Raw genomic sequence first — 23,375 nt, forward strand, 5'->3', positions numbered from 1 at the left:
TGACTTTCTTGTTGATAGCCGCCCAGAATGTAAGCCATCTGAACCTGGATCAGTAGAAGTATAAACTGTCAGTACTCACATCCCTCTTCCTCGCCGACTACGACTGCACATCGCCCTTTTCGTGCCCTCTTTCTGTCTCTTACTTTATGTATTGGAACAGAATGCTGGAGCTCATCTTAAAACACACACACACACCCTCAGACTTGCATTAATGAACACATTGTTCCCAGTGTCCATGTCCTCGACTCTGGCATTGATTGATGCGCTAACACGGCGCTCCTGCCAGTGGAAGTGACAGATACATTTCGCAGGCTTTATCCACCGGCTGCCAACAAAACCCAAAAATCTCAGGCTGTGCCACCGCCACATCACCACCCACCATCTGCCACCTGATTGGCTATTACCCTTACGTCCAGCGTTGGTCTGCACCGACTTGTACCAGGTCTGTCATTGGCTGCATCAAGGCAAACATAACAACTTGTGGCTTGCCTCTGGATGTGTCTTAACCCTTTAAAGTCCTCATCGAGAAAAATGCAGTAGAAAAAATGGGTTTTTGCTTTTTTTTTGTCTGTGGGACTGTGATAACAGGAATCAACATTTATTTTTTAACATCCCCCATAATTTCTTAAATTTAGTTCTCTACCAAACAGTTGAGATGGGTTCTCATGGTATTGGTAAAAGAGAAAGAAAAAATCCAAATTACAAATGATATACTGTTATAACACTTGTTATATGTTAGTGTACCTACATCATGAAATTAAAAGTATCTCCATTGCTAGTGTAATCTTCATGTGTTTTTACCATTACTATACTTTGAAAATGTCTCAGAAATAGTACAAAAAAATTATACTCATGTAATTTCTTTTACCACATATAATGGACTAACATTAAGTATATGGTATTAACAACAAGGAAAATTCATCCTTTTCAAAATTTAATACAAAAGGTAATTATATTATCTTAGCATCACTACTATTATTATAGATGGCCAATCCAACCATTTGGTTTTTTTTCACGGTATATATAATAGATGACATTAAATGTACGTTTTAACAACAAAGATTGATCCAAAGTTAATTTATTTCTTAACAAATAGTCAATTTTAGCAACATTAGCTTAGCTTTACTACCAAAGAGGGCCACATCAGCTATTTGGTAGAGCACCTTTCTTTCTTTTTTTTTTCTTTTTTCTTTGATATTTGACCCTTATTAGATTCTGATTTTTTTTTATATAAATCTGTTCTATAAGACCTCTGAAACTATAACATGTTAAATAGATATTCCTACCTCTGAAAATCCCACAAGAGCCCTAATACCAGGATTGACTTTTTTCTTACAAACCTTTTGTAGGAGGCGAACTGAAATGGCAGACAGTTTAAAGACATTTTTTTTTTTTTTTAGCATAACAAACCTAAACTGAATGGTAGAGATGGCACAGGTTCAATTTACTTCAAAACATTTTAAATTAAGATATAGTGACTCAAAATGTGCTCTGCCATACAGCCGAGTGGGACGTGAAAGGCAATATTCAAAGGGAGCGACTGGCCAATCGTGTGTCCAGAATACTGTTTGTTTTTCTAGGAAGCAGAAGAGGATCTCCCTCACTAGAAGAAAATAATATTTTCCTTGTGGCATGGATACAGATTTGTTGCTTTGGTGGGGTTGTATTATGTGTTTGTATCGGTATATACAGTATAGTTCATGGAAAGAGCAGGAAAAGAAAGAAATAATATCCTTTTTCAAAGTAAGGGATGGTTCCACTAAATATTAAGTAACTGCATACTTTATCATTTAGAATCTATTATGAATAAATGCTACTTTTGTGACCTTGATTCTGCAGCTACAATATGCAAATAGAAGTGAAGAGCTGCTTTAATGGGTTTTAGTTTCAGGCCTCTAGGCACTCAATCCTCGAATACCGACTTTAGAATGCTGAAATATCATTTTCTGTCTTTTGTCTGTCGGAGTAAAGGTGTCATTGTTATACACAGCCAGGGAAAATAACTTTTTCTATCCTCAGGCTAAAATGACACATTGATTTCACTATCCAGCAGATACTGTTTTTATGTTCAAGCCAAACATATTTTTGGAATAGAAAAGGACCACAGGATGGCGAATGCTCACCTGCCAAAGCGCCTGGTTTTGTGGCCGTGCCAGCCAGCTGCAGTCTGAATTTGCAATTCATTATTTACCTGCTGGCTTAGGTTGATGCATTTTCCCATACTAGTTATTGACATTTCCTGAATACCAATGTTAGCTCAGGTTGGAGGGGAACTCCAGTGATTTTAAGTCTACTGTACAAGTCAGTTTAGAAGACGTGAGGAGTAGTGCACAGCTGACAAAACAGTTATATAACGTCTTTTGTAGCTGTGGAGGAGTGTCTTCTTGTGGCGTCTGAGAAGATAATCCCTCGCGGTGTCATCAGAAAGCCTGTCTTTCAAACACAGCAGCTACAATTATATGGACTGCAGAGGGCATGCAGACAGAGAGACATTTGCAGAAAAGGTCAAATACACATAGAATACTGTTTGCATTATTTCAGGGTGCAGGATCTGTTTTTGCTTGATCACAGACTAAAAGTCAGAGTATCTTATCCCCTGCTGCTCTAGCTGACTAGTCATTTTTTTATTGTTATCGCTCTTTTGTGAGTAACTTGAAACCGAGACCTCAGCTTAGATCCTGTCCCACATCTTTAGGACCCAACCAGACTGAATCCAAATGTTAAACCAGGTCTTAGACCAGAGTTTATGTTTTTACTATTATTTTACCAAGTGCTGACCGCTATTTTACCAGGAGATTGCAACAAATTTGCTCGACTGTCTTTGTCCTTCCCTCTATACCAGGCATGTCAAACCGGTCCACAGGGGGGCCGGTGTGGCTATAGGTTTTGTTTCCAACCAAGTAGCAGCACACCAGACTTGACTCATTTAATCAACTGATCTCCGTCTTCAGACAGTTGATTGGTCAAACTGTGTGCTCTTGGTTGGTTGGCACAAAAACCTGCAGCCACACCGGCCCCCCTGTGGACCAGTTTGACATGCCTGCTCTATACACTGGGGATTGAGACATGTGCTAGGTAACCCCAAGAAGTGAGGCGACGAAGATGAGGAGAGTTTCAAAGGTACTAAAGGTACCATCCGGAAGTGTTCAAAATGGAAACACCAAAAAATAAGTACCAAACTGAACTGAGCCGACTAGAAGCCTGCGAGTTCCACATTTTTAATCACTGAATCATATCCCTCTTTAAGGAGGCAGTGATTCATTGGTATCTACATTAAGATGGAGAATACACTGCATCAGCGTGGAGGGCAAAGGCGGCACGATGCTGCAGGCCTGCAAACCTAACAGACATAACAGGATGAGACATTAGTTTACTCCCCCTCCCAGAGTCGATGAGTCTTGATGAATCTCTCGATGCTGTCAGTAAGCCATGTGTGAGTGAGGCAGTGCTGATTGATAAGCCAGAGGCAGCAGTCAATAGGTGATTATTGCAGGACAAAAAAACCCCTCACACACACACACACACACACACACACACACACACAGATACAAGTCTCTGTCTTAACTAGACTGAGCCCAGAATAGCCATTGCACGCTTCTTTATTGGCAAGCCACAGCCTGTGCCCTTTCCCCAAGCCTTATCAAACCCGCACACATGCAAGCAGTGCTCACACACACATACACACACACACACACACAATTTCTTCACACTCGTACATGCGCACAGTACTGGAATGCATGCACGTTTGTGCTGGTATTTTCACGCTTCAGTAACACAGAGTGTTTCATCCTGTTTTCCACGCTTTGTTAGACCCGGTGTTCGAGCAGCGCGTGGTTCATACACACTGTCTTGTACTTCCGCCCAGATAAGCCCTAAAGGCAACAACAACACAACATCATCGACCTCCCAGCTCCCTGCGTGCTCATGCCCTCCTCCTCCCACTGCACATTGTTTGCTGAGCCTCATTACTGTAATTAAAGAGCTTGCAAGAACGTCCTAGCTTCTATTCTTCGCAAGGCCCATAAGTCACCCCTTGACTTTTGCTCTTGTATTGTGATGTTAAGCCGAGAGGAGAGCCCGGAGAAGTCAGGGTCGGGTGTAATCCGGGAGCTCCTTGTTAAGTGGAGCTGAGAAAATAAAAGACTGATAAGGTTAGATGCAGTTCACTGGTGGAAGTTGTCTGCCAGAAGCAAAGAATGTCACCACGTAGTGCTCGCTTTTTGCTGTCAATCCGTTCGCTGCTAAAAACAAAGGCTCTTGTTAGTCGGATCTCAATATGACAAGAACACCTCCAGCAGCTCTTGTTGTTTGAAAAGAGAAAAGATTCAGTTTTTCTTGTATTTTCAGTCCAAATTCATTTTCAGCTCAAGGTTTAAAGTTGCTACAGATTCTTAAAGCTTGAAATTCAGTTCTTTGATCACTTGGAGTCGTGCTGCGGTACAGTATTCCCAGATAGCCTTTCAGGTACGCACCTACCTCCCAAACACAGCTGTGATTTGTCAAAGAGATTTCAGTTTAAGCTGTAGTAAGTGCTGCTTTTGAACGAATTGATGCATAAAGGTGGAAGGCATAAATGATCGTTCTTTTGAGGGAATGATTTAGTCCAAGTGAGATGTTGTGGAAACAAAAATCTGGGAAAATTTCCAGACAAACATGCATGGAACAATTTCTAAATAAGTCTCTGCTAACAAAGAGGCATACTCACATCTTCACGCAGTGAACAATGATACATTTCTTGTATGCTGTATCCATCTTAGTGTACAGACTGAGTAATTCTCATCGGCAACGGACTCCAGGATGTCATATATGATCAACAGCATCAGCATTTTAGGATTCAAGTTGTGGACAAAAGTAGCAATGAGAAAAGGTAGAAAGGAAACCATTACAGACAATAGGGTTAAAGAGGACCCGTTATGCTTCATTGTTGAATCTGAAGTTTTAGTACATGAGACAGAAAAAACTCAGCTTTAGACTGCTCTGAATACTCTGTTTCCAAAAGTTATCTTTACGTAGGCGCAAAGCTGATTTCTTTACATTGTCTTGTGCTCCAGGTCCACTACTGCAAGTGTTTGCTAATGTTGTCATGGTTGTATAATGCTGATGGTTGCATGATGGCAGAAGTGCTGCTGAACTCCGTTATAGCAGTTTGCAAGTACACTGCTACATATGGCTATATGCTAATATAGGTGAAACCTGTAATCTTGGTTTCTTATGTTCATTCCTCCCAGCTTTCAGATCATATTCCTTCTGAACATGTCTGATTGTTAAGATTTAGGTCTAGAAGCTTTCATTCTTAAATTGCCTTGATAAAAAGTGCTGCTGAATTCCATTACAGTCGGTTCCTAGCTGCGAGTGCTCTACTACATGTAGCTACATGCTAACATCAGGGAAACATGTAATCTGGGTTGCTGATGTTGTTAGAGTTGCATGACATTGATGGTTGCATGATGGTAGAAAGTGCTGCTGAACTCTGTTACAGTCATTTGCCGGCTGCAAGTACACGGATACATGTAGCTACGCTAAAATCGGGGAAACATGTAATCTTCGTTGCAGATGTTGTTAGTTTCTCCCAAATTTCAAATCATAATTGTGATGGAACATCAGGTTGTGAAGATTTTGGTTAAGAAGCTTTTATTCTTAAATTTACATGCTAAAAGTAAGTGCAAGTGAACTCTGGCTTTCCCTTCTGCAATACAGTGCAACATGCCAACATCAGAGGAACCTTAAATCTTGTTTGCTGATGTTAGTTTCTACATAATTTCAGATCATATTCTTGTTGGTACATGTCTGGTTGTGATAATTTTGGTTTAGGAGCTTTTAGTGGAGATTTTCCACAGTAGAAAATACTGCTATACTCCATTATAGTTCTTCCTTGGCTGCAGTTAAACATGTAATCCTGGTTGCTGGTGTTGTTAAGTTCTCCTGAATTTTGTATCATATTTCTGCTGGAACATGTCGTTGTGAAGTTGTTGGTTTAGAAATTTTCATTTGGGGTTGGTCATGGTAGCAAGTGCCACACATTTCCTGCAATTCAGCTGCCACATATTAACCTTAGGAAAAGATTTAATCTCGGTTGCTAAAGCTGTTAATTTCTCCCTGATTTCTGATCAAATTAGTGCTGGAGCATGTCAGGTTGTGAAGATGTTGGCCTTATGGGAAATTTTTTCACATAGAAAGTGCCACTATACTTCGATTATGTCATTCCCGCCGGCTGCAATGACAGTACGGAGCACACCGAGATGCTGAGTGTAGATACAAAAGACTGTGGACGAATACACTTACTGATTAGAGCATTATAGGTTTTTTTGTGAAGGGGTCTTAAAGAGACAGGCACTAAAACAGAGTCTCAGAGAAAGGGACAGAATATAGGTGTTCCAGCACAGACAGTATAAGAATAATAACATGTTTCTGAATAGTATAAACTTGAAGATGAGCATAATAGATTTCCTTTAAGTTACTATAGCGACCAGCATGCATTCGGGCATGGACTTACAGAAAAAAGCGTAATTTAATGTGTTAATGTGTTTCAATCACCAGACAATCTGTGAGGTATGCTCACAGGATTGGAAGTAAAGTTGGGGATTGTTTTTCCGTAATTTAGGAATCCTGTTTACCCTGGAGAACATCACTGTGTCACTAAATGTTTGTTGGTATTGTACGCAAGTTGGGATTGGCTCTTAACATATGTGCATTCTCACGCACAAGAAGAGAGAAATTGTTAAATGAAATTTCATGTGTGGAAATAAGCTTAAGCAGTGCTTAAGATCCAGATCCAATGAGATCCGATTCGGTAATTTCATACAAATTGGTGAACACAAAAACAAGTAAACTCACTCGGGCAAATAAAACCAGCAGGTAAACAGAGTTCAGAGGCTTCTCTGTCTTCTTTTCTCTCCATCAGTTTTCATTTTTCTGCATGTACCCTTCTCTTCGGGTCACATGGCTCGCTTATGCAAAGGCACGTTTCCATTTCAGGGACGTCTAGTCATCTCCGTCTGGAGTCACTGACATGATGCTAGTTACCGTCCGCTCGGAGCAAATAAGAAGAGACGCAGGTGTACTCTGGCCCTCGACTCAGAAAGCCCATTAGTTCACAGTACACAGATTACAAAGCTGGCTAGGCCCGAGCTGGACCTGGACAGGAGAGCAGAGGAAGCAGACCTAATCTGCGTGCTAACAGATGGCTCCTCGATCACACACAGCCACCCGCCTGCCAGCCATGTTGGAATGGAGTGGCCGCCCACAGCGAGGTTGGAGAGGGCGCACAGGCGGAGGAGGAGATGATTGTTATTGAATATGAAATGTCGATCAGTTGGAATGAGCACGGTTTTCAGGTCGGGGGAGGCTCACAAGATTGATTCTCTTATCTGGGAGATAAACAGAGGTGCTCTATGTGATATTCATGTTTCTCTGTGCCGCATTTGAGTTGTCCTCAAATATAGCTCTGCATTGCTTTCTAACTGTCATCACTCATATTACTAAAATTCAAGCGCCGACCTGTTCTGTACATCTTATAGGTAAAATCAACATAATACAGCTTTGTTATGGTCACCATAACATTATTCATTTATTACATTCATTGGCTTTAAGGATATACACAGTAGCATTATTTTGGGTGAGAAATATTGAATGTAGACATAACTTTGTTTGCGGGGAAAAATCAACAGAGTGCCTTTATGCATTTATTTACTTACTGAGCGTTCTGCAGCATGAAGTCATTCTTACTGAAGTGCTTCATAATTTCACCCATTTTGCATGAAATTAGATGAATTTTTGCAGTAGCCTTTATCCTAAGTGTCTTAAAGGTATATTATGAAGGAACTGTATGTAAACAGGACATTCAAACTTTTCTTTTTGACTCCACAAAATTGGATTTGCCTTTGCTTTTGCCATATATGTATATCCTCATACCTCTAGATAATTGGAGTAATATTGACTAAAAAGTAGACACCTTTACATATTGTACCTAAAAGTTATGACAAATTAAGTGAAAAGTACAAATTTTTGTCAATTCCGTGATAATTTGTGACATTGATATTTTTTCCATCAAAGACTGAGTTGTCACACAAGGAAATATGTGGTAAAAGTGTGTTGCTCTCCATGGCTGCAGCTGTCAGAGGTGTGGAAACCACAATGAGGCAGTTTAAGTATTAAACTGATTGAGCAGATGTATCTCCTCTCTGGATCGCTGCATATGAAACCAGTTAGCGTGCCTCGCGCCTGCTGCGGACACTAATCCCAGCTGCTGCCACTAACTCAGGCACAGCTAAGCAGCATCCTAACAGCTCAGCACATTACACTCTGAGGGCAATCACTTGAAGGAGCTAAATGTGTGTTCCGCGTGTGTGTTTGGAGTCAGACGAGGGTGTGTGTGTGTGTGTGTGTGTGACCGCAGAGAGAAAGCTAGAGATAAAGTTGCTGTTGTAGGCAGCGAGTCAGGTCTGTCAGAGCGGATCAGAATACTCTTTCTTTGCGAGTTCAGGGCAATTATGTTAAACGGATGTCCTACCGAAGAGCAAGTGGCAACAAACAGCCCCAGGCAATGACTCACAGTTTAACTTTTACATAACTGCGTGCACTGGATCTCCTGAATCATGACACGATGTTTCCCTTACGAACAGCGCTGTGGCAAAGCATTTAATAACTTCTTTCACGGCGCCGTTATGAGATATTTTCTTTATGACTTTCATCTCACACTGTGATTGTATACTCTGTTATGCTAGTAATTGGCATGCAGGGTGTAATGTGGCAGCTGTTATTAAATTGAAATAACTCGAAAACAGTGTTTTTCAGGAGTCATGGATGTCATTCATCTGTGTTTTCACTGCCAACGCTTTCCCCCCAGCTGGGTTTCACATTCACATCTTTCCCTCTGAGAGAAGGATGCAGCCAAAGGCTCAATCCAAACATGCATGTGGTCCCATGATGCCACTCATTCTCCTGTCCTTCAGTAGCAGGGTGTCTTTGCTCCTCTCCCGCCTTTATCTCCTCCCCACATCTCCTGGCTGTCTTCTCCTCATTTGTTCTCTCTATCCTAGCAAATCTGCGAGATCCTCCTTGTTTTCCATCCATCTGTCAACACCAGGGAATCTCTCTCTCAGTGTGTACCCACATTTGAAAAAAAGAAAAGAAAAGAAAAAAATCGACAAATATGAAAAGTTCTTCATGCAGTTTGGTGTGCCACTCCCAGATGGAAGAGTATTGTTGAAAGATTTTGGAACGTGGATAGAGTTGTATTTGTGGCTCAGCTTCGGCAATAGCCATAGCCAGAGGCATTATGTTTTTCTAGTTGTCTGATTCTCCCATGTTTGTGACACGATATCTCACAAACACCTCGAGGGACTTTTTCAAATTTGGCTCAAAGGTTCACTTGGAATCAACAATGTAATGATTTGATTTTGGTGGCCAAAGGCCACGGTGACCTCGCCTGTCTCATATTTATGAAAGCGATATTTCAAAATGCCCTTAAGCTTTTTTATTTCTTTTAAATTTGGCTTAAACATTCACTTGGACTCAAGGTTAAATTGCATAGCTTGGGGTGGTCCTAGGCCAAAGGTCAAGGTCACTGTGATCTTTACCGTTTCATTCTTGTGAACATGATATCTCAAGAACACCTTGAGGGATTCTTTTTCAAATTTGGCACAAACGTTCACTTCGACTCAAGGATGAAGTATTTAGATTTTTGTTCTCATAGGTCAAAGGTCAAGGTCACCGTGACCTCATCTGTCTTATTCTTATGAAGGTTATAAAAAAAACCTTGAGGGAATATCTTTAAGTTTGGCACAAATATTGATTTAGACTCATCAATAACTAGATTAGATTTTCGTGTTCATAGGTTAAAAGTCAAAGTGATGATCTAATCTTGAAACTGTGCTAACTGTATTGATCCTATGCTGTGCTCTGTGTGTATGTGTGTGTGTGTGTGTGTGTGTGTGTGTGTGTCTGTGTGTGTTTGTGTGTGCAAGCGCAGCATTCACATGTTCACATTTGCATTTTTGAGTCCATTTAAAGACTCAAAGGTTCTCTTTTTTTCTTCCTTTCTCTCTCTCGCCCCCTCCTTCATCCTGGTGAGCTTCCCTCTGTCTCTGTTCCTTGGTGGCTGTCAGCCCAGCAGACAAGCCCTGCTGGCGCTCAGACAGGGACGGACCCAACCTCTCCAATTACCCAGAAAACCCCTGATCAGAAAAATGATCCTCATTATTGACGCTGACTCACAGGGTGTCTGCTAGGAGGGTAGCCTGCAGAGAGAGAGAAGAGAGAGAGAGAGAGATAGAGAGAGAGAGAGAGAGAGAGAGAGAGAGAGAGAGAGAGAGAGAGAGAGAGAGAGAGAGGACGTAGACACAGAGATTATACACATTATACACTTGCAATGGATGGATGGATTAATATATAGGTACATAAATAGATAGATACATAGATAAATACATAGATACATGCATTCAGGGATGGTTTCATATATAGATAAGGATGAAGAGAATCAGTGCATGACTGTAAGAGCAAAATCTGGGCTGCAACAGCAGAGGGACACAGCCAGATTTAGCAGAGGGAGTGTGTGGGCGGCAGGAAGTGTGCGTGTTGTCAGAAACTTGAGGGAACACTGTCCAGAGCTGACAGAATCAGGGATGTACTGTATGAAAGGCGGAAAAAAGCAGGTCTTTTAGTGTGGCGTTAATTCAGAACAAGCTGTAGGTGTACTGCTGACACTCTCACAGACTGCTAACAAATCTCTGTTCTTCCGTTGGACTCGGGACTATTGTGTTGTATCCAAATGTATTTTTATACTTTATTCATCCGAGGACGGATGCTGCCGAGCACACTTTGTTTTTTACAATGGCCTGTTTAATATTTATACGGTTACAAATGCTCACAGCCACAACTGACACAATGCAACGACAGTCTTCTAGATACTATTGGAGCATCACTAGCTTTCTGTGCCGTGGTCATAAGGACTTGATTACAGCAGTGCAAAGACTGTCACTGTTGGTTTTTCACAATATGTCCTCATACATTAATTGCAGAAATGGTTATTTGCCAGTGACTCTCAAAACAACATATATGACCATTAACAGTCAAGGTTTTAAACATGTTAGCTTTGTGAAACTGTTGAAGGTATAAAACTGATTGGTTATGTTTGCAAAAAGATCACGGTTTGTATTAAAGTCAGATTATTTGTTAGCTAAATGAAGTTACGAACATAAGTTAATTTACAAAATGTAATAGGGTTACAACAATCTGCTGCACGGAGAAAAGAAAAGATGTGAAGCAAAACAAGGAATGTTTGATTCAACATATGAAACTTTTACTGAAAACTTTTTTGTCATATGTAAACCCTTTGTTACATTAACATTTTGATTCGAAGTGTAATTTAATTACATATTTTCTGTCAGAAACTATAATTGATTAATATTACATTTATTTTGCAATTTAATTACTGTAACATGTTACTAGTTACACGTAACATGCGTTTAATCCCCAGCACTGTAAATGATTTATAATAAGTCACTAATGCATCCACCACAACCTCCTCCCTATGCAATCTTTGTCACTCTTCATGCCACGCCACCCGACTTCCTCCTTTTCTCCTGTCATAACTACTACAGCCACTAGAGGTCGCTGCCTCACAAAAAAATGTAAATATGGCTCCTAATAAGCTGCTTGTGTAAACAACCTATTGATTTTTGGGGGAGGAGAGTCTCAGTTTTTGTTACACATTTTAATACGGTGTGAACCTAACTTCCTAGCTCATGCCATAACATCAATAGCGGAATGGTTAAGTTTCACTTCCACTTTGCCTTACATTTTGCTGCTCTGTCTATACCCACGGTATGCTCTTAACTCCCAGTGCAAGCATGTCAAAAAAATATAAAATCATTGTGTGGCGGCAGCTATAGTAACTGTGGTGGGCTGCCACAAATAAATGAATGCACTGACAACTCTGCATACACTAAGAATCAGCATAAGCCACCAGAGCAAGAGAGGAATACAGTCATCCACTTTTTGATTTCAGCACTGCTTCTTTTATTGGTAGGATTTTGTGATGTTCATATTTTAAAAACCTTCCCAGTGGCAAAATGTCCTCCTGACAAATGAATTTGGTGAATCACTTCTGTTTGTCAAGAGCCAGACCCCACATTGTTTTCGAGTAACCCACAGCACAACATCCGGTATAATGAATGACCCGTTATGACAGTCCTTCATTAAGCTGTTTAACTAATATAAAACACTGGGAGGCTAAATTCACCGGACTTTGATCTGTAGTAGGCTATTACTTTCACCATGCATCATTATTATTTGATTTTTATTAAACTGAAAAAAAAAAATGTTACAGCATCCACTTGCGAGTGTATAATTAGAAGATATGAATAAAGACTCTAAATTGTGCACTTGTGCACTTGAAGTGTGTTGTAAAAGCCCAGTATGAGGCGGTGAATGGTTGTAAATTAAAAAGGATTGGTACTCATATAACCGGCCCATTTAATATAATACCCAGTACTCAGCTCTGAATAACATGTTGCACTGCCACTCGTAGTGAAAGAGGTTTGATTTTTGAATTCTGGGAGGAACATACACCTGACCTGCTGTGATACATATCTACTGTGTGTTTATTGGTGAACAAGTGTGTGCTGCCCAGCTGGTTGACCTTGTCTGTTTTGTCTTCTCTCAGGTATGCGTATCCTAGTGACCCTGCTGCTGGACACGCTGCCCATGCTGGGCAACGTGCTGCTGCTGTGCTTCTTTGTGTTTTTCATATTCGGCATCGTAGGCGTCCAGTTGTGGGCTGGCTTGCTCAGAAACCGCTGCTTCGTGGAAGACAACTTCTCCTTGTGAGTTCAATGTTTACTATATCCATATTGTATCTGTGTCTTTGTGCCAATGTATGTAGATTTTTTTTTTCAAGATCGCAGTACTCACATCTAAACTACTGCAGTTCTGAGGTGCTTGTACTTCACTTGATTATTTCCATTTTATGCCACTTCATACGTCATCCACTTTTCTTCAAACGAGACATTTTGTGGTGACAAACCTGGTGTTTCTTATCAAGTTGTCGGGTATTTTTTAACAAAATGTCAGGACATTTGCCAATAATTTTGATGAGATGCTTGTGGGACAAAACTGGATGTTTTTAATGAGACAGTGGGACTTTTTCAATCCAGGTACCAATCTTTTATGCTTTCAAAGAGGCTTCAGAAATGCTCTCTTTTGCTTTGCTTTTATTTCTATTTGTATTTTTTAGTTTTTCTATTACTTCACTTTGTTTGTTATCATAACCATGGTCAAACCTGCAAAAAGAAGACCAAAGTTGTAATAAACCATAAAATACATTTAAATGGTGAAAGGAAGATATTATCAGAAAAAAATCATCTTTGAACAAAAAGTACTCATATTCTTTGTTTGAAAAAAAATCTATCCTGGTGTTGGCCTTCAAGAACACATGATAAAATTGTTATTTATTACAAAGACACACAAAGCGACTGGTTTTATCTTGAATAATAGTAGAACCGAATGAAACAACAGAGATGGGATTGCAAACAGGTCTACATAAGGCCAAGGTTTAAACTTTGGAGTAAACCTTGACCCTGCACACTAAACTGGGTCATAAAGTCAATGTGGTTAGCGATTACAGAGTCTCATCATAATGATGAATGGGAGAGCGACAAACCGTGGAATGATGAGAAAGACCCCATGTTAGATGGAACATGGGCACCCATGACTTATTCATGTTCCCTGTGTCACCCCGGCTTCATTACTCTCTATAGGATTTATGACGTCTCACAGCTGTAATTTAAGTTCATGCTTAATGGCTTCTGTGAGCTGGCACATTTTTCCGTCATCATTATCATTTTTTTCTTTTTGGAAGGCCTCAGCATCAGATGAATGGCATTTTCAGTCCGGCTCTATGTCCAAAGTCATAAACATATCTGTTTTAACACCCGCTTCAATTTCTCTTGTGATCATATCGCTGATACATATTTTAGAGCTTTAGCAGAGTAACAGCTGTTAACTGTGTTGACAGCGACTCTTTATTGGGCTGATGGAGAATATGTGAGAGCACCCAGTAGGAGCCACATCCCATGCGTCACTTAGGGGTGCGATAAATCAAATGTGTTTCTTACTGAGCTCATCAGAGCAATAAATGTTCCTGTAGATCATCCCGACATGTGAAACAGCTTTTAAGCATGTATAAATAAATGAATGTGAGGTGGTCTGCTCCCTCAAAGTATTTGAGGATACTATGCAATTAATAAAGGCCGCCAGCTGAATGTGCGTTGACGGACAGGCCAGATATCACACATTAGCCAGATACACATGCCTGTTATTCCAGACAGAATGCTGTGGAGCAGATATGCCTAGAGTCAGTGTGGCAGGCAGACACACACAAAGCACACGGGTCTCCACAGCCATTTAGCTGCAGGTTTGTCAACACAATTACAGCTGGCTTCACTGATTAGTTCCTCCTATCTGTTGGAACGACTGTTAATCAGTGGAATCAGCTGCTGTAGGATTTGCATGGCATTAAAACCTGTAGACTTTGCGGCTTTAAAGTAAATCTACTTAAAATGAAAGCCAGTGAATGCCAAAATTTAAAAGAATCATCGCTTCATATAAAAACATCCAGACATTTTTACCGCCTCGACCTGGCAGCGAAAGCAGGTTGGAATGCAGTGATGGCTGAGGGGCAAAGATGATTCCCTGAGGAGAGACATGTCACTGTGTCTTTGCAAATTTTCTGGGAAAAAACCCAGGTAGAGAACAAATGTTTAGCTTTTAATGCCTCCCTATCCTTGTGTCCAGGTGTTTTGTAGTCTCACATTGCAGAGCTCCTCATATTTCTACATTGTTTTGGTAAAATGTTAAATAATTCTGTCATTATTGTTGATAATCAAGTCATTTTTTAACTTTATGAGTACGCTTCTGTTTTTCGGAAGCACCTGACCTCACCTAAGGGTATCATTTTGAACCTTATATTTAGTGGTTAGGTTTTGTTTAAAATCAGATTATCCAACTTTTAAAGAATGAGGATAACAACAATAGTTGTCACTTTTATTTGTGAAAAGTTGAATTCATTAGCAATATTATTATTATTATTAAGTAAATCATTATTTTGATAAATTTTTGACAAATATAACACACCCCACCTAACAGGGAGACCTTTCTCCCTGTAGTATTTTCACACTATGTGATTATTCCACTCACTCAGGCCACTTAAATCTGTTTTTTTTTTTTGTTTTGTTTTTTTTTGTAAGATTCAAGAGAATCTTGGGAATTCAGTGGCATTTTCAGTCTGCCATTGTCTTGCAGTTGTCACTTGTGGCCACTGGCCCTCAAAAGTATATAAGTATATAAGAGTATTCATAGTCTCACTTTAAGAGAGACATGTTATCTACTTCCTGTAAGGTATTCATGGATTCAGAAGGGATAGAATTGGAGGTCTTTGAAACAAGGGAGAACATTTTTTAATACAGATGCCAGTTTTATTCAAAAAGATCAATCCACTCTCATTTTTAATAAATGAGTTGCACATAAGCACATCTCTCAGAGATCAGTGCAAATCTGTCAGCTAACCCCTGCAATGCCCTCTCTCTTCTTCCTTCCCTAAAGCCCTCTGTCTGTAGAGCGAGAGAAGTACTACCAAACTGAAAACGACGACGAGAACCCCTTCATTTGCTCTCGGGACCAAGAGAACGGCATGAGGGACTGCGACTCGGTGCCCAGGCTGTATGAGGAAGGAGGCATTCAATGCAACCTGGACATGTACTCTTACAACAGCACTGACAACACCACCTGCGTTAACTGGAACCAGTACTACACCAATTGCTCTGCTGGTCTGGTCAACCCCTTCAAGGGAGCTATCAACTTTGACAATATCTGCTACGCCTGGATTGCCATCTTTCAGGTAAAACAGCTATGTTGGATTGACAAATGGACCAAAACAGTTTGGGAGACGTAAGATTTTGCATTGAGGCACACACAGTAGGGTTTGGCTAACATGCAAGCCTGTAATACAAGATGCAGACGCAGAGGAAGAAACGGAGCCTAATTGCAGATGCTGTATCAGAGAAATAGGGCTTACTGGATTAGCAGGTCGCCACAGCCACACCACCAGACTGCGGCTTAATTTTTCCAAGCATTTGTTTGCTATCTCTACATCATCTTAAAACCCTTTTTCATTGGAGTGTAAATTTATGGCTGCAAAGCTGGGGGGGGGGCAATTTTGGAGGACAAGAGCCAGTTTTGAGATGATTTTGGAGATGAAGTCTGGCCGCTGCTCCAGTATGCCTGCGTGGGGTAAAGCACACAAGAGAAATGTTGGGGATTAGTCTTCTGCTGAGTCTGAGTCCTGGTGTTTTCAGCAGTCTGGACTCTTAAATATGGTCTATTTTTAGTCCCTTTTTTGACTCTGTGTCATGATGTTTTCACGTTGTCTGTACATATCCTTATCTGTCCATCCATCATTCCTCTGTCATTCTGTCCGTCCAGTTCCCTTAAACACAATATCTCAAGAATGCCTTGAGGGATTTTCTTCAAATTCAGCACAAACGTCCACTGGATTTCAAAGATAAACATATAAGATTTTTGTGGCCATAGGTCAAAGGTCAAGGTCACTGTGACCTATCTCATCCTTGTAAACATGATATCTGAAGAATACCTTGTCAGATTTTCCTTAAATTTTTGGCACAAATGTTCACTTTGACATAAGAGACTTTGATGGTCGTAGATAAAACGTCAAGGTCACCGTGACCTTGCATTCTTATCATACTTGTGAACCTTATATCTCAAATGCACCCTGTGAAAATTTCTATAAATTAATCACAGATGTCCACATAAACTTAATAATTAACTAATTAGGATGTGGTGGTCAAAGGTCAAGGTCAGTGTTACCTCATAAAACATGTTTTTGGCCACAACTCAAAAATTCAAATGTTAAAATTTCACACGAATATCTTGTAGGATAAAATGATGAAGTGATGACATTCTATATTCAAAAGGTCGAAGGTTAACTTCACTGTGACATCATAATATTCTTCATAAAACACTTCTGGCCATTGTGCAACTTCATATCTCAGGAACAGAAAGGGAGACATTTGGTCAGATAATGAATTGGTGACACTAATCTTGGTGCCCACCTAGAGACTGTGCTGATTATATAGATCTTATGTGCTGCCAGGGGAAACTGTGTCATGCATCCCTGTTTTCAAAGAGGTGGATGTAAACTGTAAGACAAACTTGACTGATGCATGGAAGGGGCGGCAATTCTGGTTTATTTATATTCTCCACGGTTTCTTGTTTTATGAGTTTTCTGATCTCGTCTTCCTTTGTCTCTCTCCTCTGCCTGTGGTCCTCTTTAGGTGATCACTCTGGAGGGCTGGGTGGACATCATGTACTTTGTGATGGATGCGCACTCCTTCTACAACTTCATCTACTTCATTCTACTCATCATCGTAAGTGCCACTTCATGGTGCCATCGGTGTGTGAGCATGTCCGCTGATGATTGAACAAGTGGGTCGGTCAGGGGGACGCTTGTTCGAGCATCCGTTGCGAGTGTGTGAATAACAATGTCATCTCCCCCTCCTCGTCCTTAGATCGGCTCATTCTTCATGATCAACCTGTGCCTGGTGGTCATCGCTACTCAGTTCTCAGAGACCAAGCAGAGGGAGAGTCAGCTGATGAAGGAGCAGCGGGTGCGCTTCATGTCCAACGCCAGCACTCTGGCCTCCCTCTCCGAGCCGGGCTCCTGCTACGACGAACTGCTCAAGTACCTAGTTCACATCGTCCGCAAGGGGGCCAGGCAAGTGGCCCATATCTGCAGGCTCTTGGCTCGCCGTGCCGGGCTTAATATTGCTGCATCGCCCCCACCCACGGAGCCCCAACGCAGCCAGAGCCAGAGAAGGAGGAGGAAGCCCTCCAGACAGGGATCTGTGTCGGTTCATCACATGGCGCACCATCATCACCACCACCACCATCACCATCACTACAACCTGGGGAATGGCAGCGTGAGAGGGGCGGGTAGCATCAGGTGTCTGGAGAGTCGGGATGTGGAGGCTGGTGCTCACAGCAACAACGGAGGGGGTCTTGTAGCAACCACTGGCGCTGGGCATCTCGGTTTAGCCCCACCGCTTACAGTGACTGCAGCCACCTCTGATTCAAACCTGGCCACGTTGTCCAACCTTGCTGCAGGAGCCGATTCATTTTCAGTCCGCAGTGTTTTCCGGAGTGAATCTCTTCGCTGTACCCCGTCGCCCACAAATCTGGGGCCGACCTCAGGCCCCTTCTCCCTAGCCCCGGCTCCCACATCCAGGGTCATGAAAAGGAACTCTGTACCTTTTGCAGCTCCGGGACCTAAGAACTACCCAACTCTGCAGGCTCGAGCCCTGGCAGAGTCCAGACGAGGGAGTGTTGCTGCCAGCACTCTAACTAACATCAGCTTGAACATCCCGCCCATGCCTCTGGAGAGACGGCCATCAGGCCTGGTGGATACACACAATCCCACAGGTAGGGTGAAAATTTTCAAACTGGCTTGATATTAAGTCAAACACCAGACCAGACAGATATACCAAATTTCATTATTACCTGATTCAGCCGTCATTCCTGTGTGGAACATAAAGACATCATGTCCCAACAGGAATAGACCATCATGTAGCATTATGAAACACCAGAGCTCTCTTTCCACACTGACTATTAAATATGCATTTCTGTCATTTAAACAAACCACTATCGTCAGTGCGCTTGAGATCAGACCAGAGCTGTAAACACTTAAAGGATAAGTGAATAACCTACTTGCGTGCTGCGTTTGTAATGTTACATGCACTTTATATTGTGATGTTAATTGGAAATTACATAGAAGATAACAAGTAATGTTAGCCTAGCATGTTTTTATCGATGCTCATTTCCCTCAGCAGAAACTTTCACCCTACATGCGATCTCTCTCCAGCCAGCTGACACTGTGTTAAAGTTTTTGTAGTGGAGAAAAATGAGGTTTTGAATAAATAAGGCCTCATTTTGATTTCATGAATTAGCTAGTCCTCATCCACTGCAGCGCTTTCAAAGCGAGCGACAGATATAAATAGAAACACTGTACGACAAAAGTTTAGCTCATAACAGCGCTTGCAGCTGTTGAGGATAGCTCTCTTGTCAGTTTCAAATTTAAAATATTGTCACAATGGCAAAGTTTTAATCTTTTTAAGAGACTAATTCAGTAAGTAGTAAGTAAACAGTAAGTAAACAGTAAGTAAACAAATTACATGTGCCGCTTTACCCTCTCCTCCCTCTTCTGAAATTTGATGTCTGTCATGTTGCAGACTTGGATGTTCAACAGTTGGACACTAGTTGCTTCATTATTAAGCTCACAAACATGCTCACACATTTAATTCCATTACCATACTGCTATGCTAATGCTTTTGTTATGTTAGGGCTGTGACATAGGCTACTTTTAAAATTGCCAGAACATAACATAATCACAAATGCAAGTTCAGCCTGTTTTTATAAATCAAAACAGTTTAAGCTCATATACCAGACCGCACGGGACCAGCAAAATCCAAAATTAACTCTCTACCAGCAGATGCATTGAAAATGATGATCATAAATACAATCAAAAACTTGGAAAATGTTTGATTAGCTCCATTAGCTGCATTCCTTCCTTTGTGCTATGTTTGCTTTGTTGAGTATTCCCATTAAGAAAAAACCTGGAAGGCATAAAAGAGGGTTTGAAAATAACAGGAGTATCTTACTCAGTCAGAATAAGTGCCTAACTTCCATATCAGTGTGGAATCAAGTCAAGTGACACGCCACTGGAAGTGTTCCTTTTCCTGCAATCATCCATCTGGTGAAGCACGGTATCGATTTGTCGTGATTAAGCCCGAAACTGTAACACTGTCCAGAGTTGTTTTTTTCTGCGAGAGACAGAGAGATTGCTAATTACAGTCAATAAATGCTAATCCCTCATGTCCGAGCTCGCAGCCAGCTCGATCTGACCTGGCCAAGTTCTGAAAGGCAGTGGGCTCAGCAGAAGTCAGGCCAGGTCTGTTTAGGTTGTACAGACGGTGGAAAATGCTGGCAGCTGGCCAGACAGGCCGCAGCACAGCCTGGAGAGACGAGGCATTACTCATAGCACACACTGCCCATCACCGTCAAACGCACTCCCTCTGACACACACACGCAACTGTCCAAAAATGTTGTTGTTCACAACAGATCTCTTTCATTGGGTTTGACAATTTGTCTAAACCACTTCATTTAAGTAATTTATCACAATCACGCTGATTTCACTCTGCTTCCCTTCTCTTTGTCTCAGTTTCTCCATCTGACCTTTCTCACTCGGCTTTCAGCCCAGCTCTCCTGCCAGCTGTCGGCCCGTGACCTCAGCACCACCAGCAGCGCCATGGACACAGCCGCGTTGACACTGGACCCCGAGAGTTGCCCCTACTGCGCCAAGGCCCTGGCAAATGAATCAGAGGGTAGAACAGAGGGCAATGAAACCCCCGGGGACTCAGACAGCGAGGGCATATACGAGTTCACTCAGGACCTCCACCACAGGGACAGGAGAGACAGCAGGCAGCCCAAAAAGAAGCACCGTAGGCTGGGCAAAACGGCGGCGAAGGTGGTACACTTCTGGAGGCTGGTGTGCGACACGTTCAGGAAAATCGTGGACAGCAAGTACTTTGGACGAGGGATTATGATCGCCATTCTGATCAATACTCTGAGCATGGGGATCGAGTACCATGAGCAGGTTAGTGGATGTGTGTTTCTGTATGTCTCTTTCAGAAAAGTGTGTGTGGAGTTGAATGCAGCTGTTGATGCTTCATTGAGGGAGTTGTGCTTAACAGACTGTCAGATGTAATGAAAGGTATTAGTTTAATGAGGCTTTTACATCCCAGTGCGCTTGACCCCAAAGTCCAGTTTGTTTGATTGCTGTAAACACTAGTCATGCGCCGGTCAGGGTTTTTTAAAACCCATACCAACCCAATCCATTATGAAAGCCAATTTGTTCTGCCCGCAATACTGCAAACCAGAGCTAAAAAGCTTCTGGCTTCACGTGATGTTCTGCTGCTCCATCTGTGCCCCCACAGTATGCTCTGTGCTTCGATCACGAAATGGTATGAATTTTTCAACACGGCTCATAATGAACAGTACAGATCCAAAGATAAAAAGATCACAATCACGATCCCAAATGCTAATTACCGTTAGCATGTTTATGGTAATTCATATAATGTGTTAACAATGGACTAAGGGTTGGTTATTTGCCACATGATAGAAGAGTGGAGGTGGAATAAGTTTTATTGCCAGGGTTTCACTTAGCCTACAAGGGCTTTTTTTTTAACAATGTCTGCTTAGGATTGGGTATATTAATTAATTTAAATTTAATTTCATTTTGAATTGATTTTTTTGGGAGTGAGTGAGAATTCAAGTGTCCAGGCCATGAGTGGTAAAGTAGGAAGGCAGGCGAGACGGTTGTTTTTGACACTGTCTTGCTCGTATAAACAATAGAAGGCATGATGTGATGGTTGACTCCATTGTATGGGCTTGGGACATTGGTCCATTTTTCTACTCTTTAGCAACAACACAAACAAATGTCTCTTAGATGATGATGCAAGTGCACTTGGGTATGAAACGACATTACTAATGTGAAACTTGGGCAGCAGGGAAATTGGGAGGCAATCACATTGTCACGCTATGAATCAAGCATAGCTAATATGAATACATCCTAACTTATAGATCCTCTGTGTGCACGTGTGTCATTCTGTGTGATCGTGAAAGCTACACAGCTCCCACAGGCCCAACTGGAATTCCTGATGTCTTTCTTGAGCCTCGTTTGTTTACACGAGCGTAATTACAGCCATGTGAGAGAGAAAACGGAAACGAGAGAGTATTAGAGACAGAGGATACTGAGAGAGAGAGAGAGAAAGAGAGGAGCAGGGGTGATTTAACGGGTGAGGAAGGCCCCACAACATCTGATAGAGATTCTCTCCTTCAATCTGCAGATTTTTCCTCCTGGGTTTCTTTCTCTTTGACCCCATTTACACTTAATATTAGCATGCAATCTGTATCAGGACATCTTGTCTGCATTAGGAAAAATGCATGTGAATACAAGGTGTGAATGCACGCAGAACACATTGCAATCTGAATGATATTTGATCGACTCGGCCACATCTGGAGGTCGTTTGGAGTGCATTGTGATCAGATCTCAGCCAGGTGTGAATGCAACCTGTCCAATCTCAAGAAAAGTATCAGCCCAGCATTGTTTCCCTTAATGTAGGACACATGTTTGTTGACAAGTCCACAAGCTCCAAGTAATGAATAATAAGATCAGACTACAACACGGGCAGAAAAGATGAGACACACTTATTAATGCCAGGTGTAAATGCAAAGGCCTGGGATTAAATGTCATTGTCTAGACTACATATACAGATACACACCTATTACACTGTGGGATGAGACTACATAAGAAGGGTAGATCTGAGCACGATAATTCAGAGGCTCTGATGTCTTCAAGTCTGGTGGCAATTAAGCACACACCAATCCAACTTTTTCTCTCCAAATATTCTGATATCTAAACAAAGGTAACCTGCTGACACCAATCTAATAGCAATACTCTTTCTGCATAGAATTAATTGGAATAGTTTTTATATTATTTAGCATGGTTGATATTTTAACAGTTATCCTACGTTTCCTACGATAGTCTGACACCCCTTAAAACCCATACATTTTCTTGTGCTAGGTTGAGATGCCTTCTACATGAATTAGTAAATCTATCTTGTACTTACTTAAGTATTTATACCTCTGAAACCTGAGCAAATTGGTTTGATTTCTCTCAAAAGTGTGGGAAAAACCCAATAAGCATCTTCACATGCAATGTCCCACAAATTACAAGAAATGTATGTATATATATAATTATTATTCTTTAAAACTTAGGGGAAAATGTCCAGAAAACTGTTTCCAATTATACTAATTATATATTTAAAACATTTTACAGAACTATTATAATTTTTAAGCACTTTTTCAGATCATTTCCGTGTCTTATTTGTTTGTTATTTTTACTTTCCCGTTGTTTTTTGTTGTGTTTTTTCTTTCTTCCTTATTTTCAGGAATTTTTTCTTGTACTTTTACTAATTTCTTGCTTATTTGAGGGTTATTTCTTATTTTCTTATTTGGGTTATTTCTTCTTTCCCCATGTTTCATAGGGTTAAACACTGTTTTGCAGTATTTTATATGATTCTGAAAAGTAGGATATTAAGTCAAATAAATAAAAATAAACTTTTTTTGCTCTCTGTACACACAGACATTGGGAGTTACCCCCTCAAAAATAAAATTGTTTGATCATTTTACAAATCAGCCTACCATAAACATTACAAATTAAAAGGTTTTGCTTTTTAATTTTTTTT

At 41.1% G+C, this 23,375-nt stretch overlaps 1 protein-coding gene across 1 annotated transcript in view; it reads left to right on the forward strand.

The window, feature by feature from the left end:
* Window positions 1-23,375, forward strand: part of cacna1g (calcium channel, voltage-dependent, T type, alpha 1G subunit) — a 190,942-nt gene that overhangs the window by 44,596 nt on the left and 122,971 nt on the right. The window contains exons 4-8 of the mRNA XM_042508301.1: window positions 12,665-12,824; window positions 15,601-15,895; window positions 17,349-17,441; window positions 17,583-18,492; window positions 20,322-20,722. Coding sequence (XP_042364235.1) covers window positions 12,665-12,824; window positions 15,601-15,895; window positions 17,349-17,441; window positions 17,583-18,492; window positions 20,322-20,722 — 1,859 coding nt within the window. The remainder of the gene's footprint in view (window positions 1-12,664; window positions 12,825-15,600; window positions 15,896-17,348; window positions 17,442-17,582; window positions 18,493-20,321; window positions 20,723-23,375) is intronic.

This window comes from Plectropomus leopardus, chromosome 19, assembly GCF_008729295.1.
Source record: "Plectropomus leopardus isolate mb chromosome 19, YSFRI_Pleo_2.0, whole genome shotgun sequence".
Lineage (NCBI taxonomy): Eukaryota > Metazoa > Chordata > Actinopteri > Perciformes > Serranidae > Plectropomus > Plectropomus leopardus.